Source organism: Austrofundulus limnaeus, unplaced genomic scaffold (genome assembly GCF_001266775.1).
Source record: "Austrofundulus limnaeus strain Quisiro unplaced genomic scaffold, Austrofundulus_limnaeus-1.0 Scaffold0, whole genome shotgun sequence".
Taxonomy (NCBI): Eukaryota; Metazoa; Chordata; class Actinopteri; order Cyprinodontiformes; family Rivulidae; genus Austrofundulus; species Austrofundulus limnaeus.
In genome coordinates this window covers 4,039,611-4,044,308 of record NW_013952402.1, presented here as the reverse complement: position 1 = coordinate 4,044,308, position 4,698 = coordinate 4,039,611, and the positions used below count along the sequence as shown (strand labels likewise).

The following is a 4,698-nucleotide window of genomic DNA, read 5'->3' as shown; positions in this document are numbered from 1 at the left end:
GTGTGTGTGTGTGTGTGTGTGTGTGTGTGTGTGTGTGTGTGTGTCTTTACAATAAGGTAATGGGTAATATGTTGTTAAAAGCATCACTTTAAGCTCAGCATGATGAGTGCAGTCCTGTTAAGGATCCATTAGCATTAAATGATTTTATGCCAATTACCTCTTTGGTGATGCAGCCATCTTTGTTTAGGTCATAGAGGTTAAATGCCCAGTTTAGCCGGTCATTAACTGTCCCTCTCAAGATGATGGACAAACCAAAAACAAAATCCTGAAATAATGAAAAAAAAAAACATTATTTTGGCAACACTTGTGTTTATCACGGCCTTTGTTCTGTGAACAGATATTTCGGTGGATTATAAATCTCTGTGTGGATACAGATGGAAATTTCAAAGAAGGAATTAGCTTTTATCTAAAAAAGAAGTTGATGTAAAATCAGAGCTCACCTCGAAACTAACCGAGCCGTTCTTGTTTGTGTCGAAGGCTTCAAACAGGAAGTGTGCGTACATACTCGAATCTGCAACGGTAGAGAATCTCAGTAACCCACCAATTCCTGRCACAGGAAGTCTTCGAACCACTAGGATTAGCAGTGATCTAAATATAGACTAGATTTAAAAATAATTTCAAATACTGGAGGCAAAGTGGTTAACATTTTATCAACCTAAAAATCAAAATGAAAAATAGCTTTTTTGTTCTTCGCTGAGAACATTCTAAGATTTATCAAGGCAGATTATAATGAGTTAATTACAGTGTGTTCTTTTTATTGTGATGATAAAACACCACACTACCAGTGTCAGTGGTATTCGCCCCTTTGTGCACATTTATTTAMTAAATAAAGGCAGAGAATTGGGCAAATTCAATTATTATAACAGATTTGAAAAAGCATACCTCCCTGAGGGAAGAACTGGGAGTAGATAGTCTTAAAGTTCTCCTCGTTCACCACTCCACTCGGACACTCCTGAGACAAAAACAGAGAGTTGAGAAACCTGCCTGATTCCCAATTCAGCAGAGAAGCAGAGGAAGGACCATGCAGGCCTACATTTTTGAAGCCCCTGTAGAGGACTTGCAGCTCCTTCTTGGTGAATTTTGTCTGCTCCTGCAGCTTGTCCATGCTTTCAGGGCGATGGCACACCGTGGATAGCTCAAAGTCATCTTCCACGCTGTCTGTGACGGACAGGAAAGGGTTAGTAGCTGCTGCATCATCACTCCTGATTGAATTTACTAACTTATTTTACCAAAGATTTAAGATGCTAAAATCCAGCTTGGCTAGAGCAGGGATTTCCAAACCTTTTTATGTCATTTCCCCCCAAACAGCATTGGCTTCTGGCCGAGGACCCCCCATGCAAAACCACAAAAAATGCTACTAAATATAAGAATCATCAAATTTTAGAAAGTATTTTTCCCTCAGTTTTAGTCACTTTTCTAAAATAAATACATTTGTTTAGCATAAGAATTGTATATTTTAAACACTGTATCATATTCCCACTAAAAATATATATTTTTAAATAATGATTGAAAAACATTGGATTTTATGATATGACTTCATACATAAACTAGATCATTTCAATTTTTTTCTCATCTTGCCTGCAGATTTCATCGACAGGTTGTGAAAATTAGATTTTTCAGTGGCAATATAAAAGTGTCTAAAACATGTTATAAAATTTTTATGCTAAACAATAGTAATTATTATTGAACAGAGAATAAAAGTGAAAAAAGCAGCATTCTTTGTGGGTTTGCAAGGGGGGTCCCTGGCCAGAAGCTAATAACGTTTTGGGGGGCCATGGCATGGGAAAGTTTGGGAAACCCTCTAAAACACATCAGTATGAAGTTCATAAACTTTTCAGAGCTTTTTAAATTTCTGTATGAATATGACACAAAGTCTAGACTTTAACTCTATAGAAATATCTTAGGAAGATAAAGTGAGAAGTTTATCTGAGGAAATCCAACAAATGTGCATCTATATATTCACAAGTGACCTTCTTGTTCATTTGCTTTTGCACAATTGGTCACCACAAACATTAAAACTATTTAGCTGCTTACATATATGAACAATGAGGTAACGGTTTTCTACAAAAATAAGGAATGATTTGCAACATTTGTGACCCTGTTCAAACCGAGGATTAAGTCATATTTGGTCAAAATGACTGAAGCATATTTTCAGATTACATCATCCTGACATCGTGAATGGTTCCAGAAGTGTGGCTTGAGTTGTCTTCCTAATCAGGATAACCCATTATCATTACCATTACCCATTTTTTGTTTTTTTTCTAATGAGAAATTATTGATGTAATTTCACACAGGAAATCTAAAAACACTATTTGGAAATTACGGTTTACCAGCCGCTCACAGGACAAATATCAAACAAATATTTTTTCTGCTCAAAATCATGTATTTTGCACAAAAAAGTGATTCAAAAAAATCTTTAAGATTATATTTTAAATTAAATAAATTAAATGACTGACGTATTTATTCATTAAATTTTGACAAAATGCAATTGTTGCAAAAGTTTTAATTATTGCACTATAGCTGCCTATTTCTCCACAAACCACTTGGTGATTTAATCCTTATGTTGATGTCATGGGTCACTTTTTGTCATAGTTTCATTCTCTTTAGGACTTGTCTTAATGTGATGGGCTCAAATTTCTGCAGAAATGCTGAAATTGTTTGCAAAGTTGAGCCATTTTCAAGAAATTTACAAAGAATAAAACAGTAGGCTTTACTTTTAAGAAAGCTGACCATTTCAAGTATTTGCTGAAAATAACAAATAATACTTAAAGTCATGAAATCAAGCAGTCATGAATGTGTGTAAACGTCAACCCAAGCGCACATAAGAAACTGCAGGAAGTGAGATTTTAGATTTATCTCAAAGACATTTTGAAAGTTGAAACAACTGTCTGCTCTTGTACCATTTTGTACAGCTCCTATCATGACTAATCTTTAGCTGGGCTCAGTGACACACACTCACAATCCACTGTCCTGCACCGCTCTACAAATTACTAAAGGAAAAGATGTCCAGTCCATGTTTACAGATTTTTATTTTCCCCAAGTGAGCACTGACTGTTTTTCTGAAAGGATCTGCACAAATGTCAATGAATCTTCTCAACCCACTGGGAAAAAAAAAAAAGAAAAAAAGAAAAAACGCCAGGTGGAAGTCAGCAGAGGTGTGTGAAGTGTGAATGAGAAACTTGCTTTGACTGATTGAGGGGGCAACCGTGGGCTTGCAGCACAGCAGCAGTTTGAGGAATCGCTGCTTTATGGTTTTTTTGCTTTGGCTGGTGGTGGAGGGATTACCTGCAATCACCAACCACAGCACAAGAGTTAGAGATACACACGCAGGCAAGCGGATTGGCTTCACATGCCTGTAAAACTTAGAAGCAAAAAATGAAAACGACATGCAACAAAAATATATGACAGAAAAGTTCATGCTCTGTCGGCTGTTTGCCTCTTGGCTTGGCTCAGCAAAAGGAAACCGTGAAGTTTTAAACTGCAGATATTTACCAAAATTTTGATTTGGAATTTATCTCATATCTGCCCGTTTGTCAGGTTTTATAAACTGACTGTTGTCGCCTCCATAAGGAACATTTGTCATTGAAGTTTTGAAATTTGTAGTATGTATAGCACTTTGAAAAATGTATTAATTTCCTTGGACTTTTCCATATTTTATCACAACTACAAACTTCATAGACCAACATAAAAATCAATTGTGGAGTAGATGAAAAATTATGCTTGATTCTCTGATGCTTTTGCAAATAAAAACCTGCTAGGTACTGTGATATTTGTTTTCAGCCATGCACTTTCACCCTGATACCCCCTAAATAAAAACCAGAGCAACCAAATTAACTTCAGAATTTCCCTTTTTAGCAAATAGAGTCCCCCTGTGTGAAATTTATCCTCAGCATAAATCTATTATAGCTGTTTCATGAAGACCTCAGCCTAAGCTTAGACCATCCCATGGAGCACTGTTCAACTTGAAGATGGAAAGTCTTTGGCTCAACTGCAAACCATGCATGTGAACTGAGAAGTAAAGAAAGCATTAATCCAAGAAGCAGCAAAAATCCACAGCTCAGGTGTGAGAATGAGTTTACACAACAACTAATGTTAATGCAATTCACAAATCTTGACAGAAAGTCACAAAATGTCCTGTTTTTGGTTTATCACAAGCCATGGATCATAGCAAACACATCCTCATGAATGCAAAAATCATTTCTAAGAAGTATGGTGGTGGCAGCATCATGCTGTGGGTTTTCCTCAGCAGGAACATGGAAACTGGTCAGACTTGGCTGAATGCACAGAAATCCTGGAGGAAAACCCATCAGAGCAAAGGTGTTAAATAAGGCCGCACGATATTAGAAAATCTTGCGATGGTAATATTTGTAAATATTGTAATGACAACATCAGGTGCAATATGTCTTTTTTCTTTTCTTTCCTCACTTTCTAATCTGTACTTCCTTTCTGTGAGACCCTTAGAACTTTTGTCAATGTCATTTGTGTCTGTTGTGAGCTTTTGCTGCTGTGAGACTCTGTCCTACTGGCTAAATATTGCATTAGCATGAAAAAATACAACTTCAAAGAATCAAGAATCGTTTATTGTTGTTCACACACAACATCAAGATGCAGTGCAGAACAATATGTGCAGTTTAGAACATCCATCTGGAGAAAGACACACACACACACACACACACACACACACACACACACACACAC

At 36.6% G+C, this 4,698-nt stretch overlaps 1 protein-coding gene across 4 annotated transcripts in view; it reads right to left on the bottom strand.

The window, feature by feature from the left end:
- Positions 1-4,698, bottom strand: part of LOC106526488 (Kv channel-interacting protein 2) — a 26,639-nt gene that overhangs the window by 4,011 nt on the left and 17,930 nt on the right. For 2 of the 4 annotated variants that reach the window (XM_014021350.1, XM_014021275.1), the window contains exons 2-5: positions 1,034-1,158; positions 883-952; positions 441-511; positions 158-265 (exon numbers count right to left, since the gene is read on the bottom strand). In XM_014021350.1, the coding sequence (XP_013876804.1) occupies positions 158-265; positions 441-511; positions 883-952; positions 1,034-1,158 (374 nt within the window). Of the gene's footprint in view, positions 1-157; positions 266-440; positions 512-882; positions 953-1,033; positions 1,159-3,183; positions 4,666-4,698 lie in introns of those variants that run through there. The other 2 variants (XM_014021216.1, XM_014021141.1) reach the window with 2 other exon arrangements.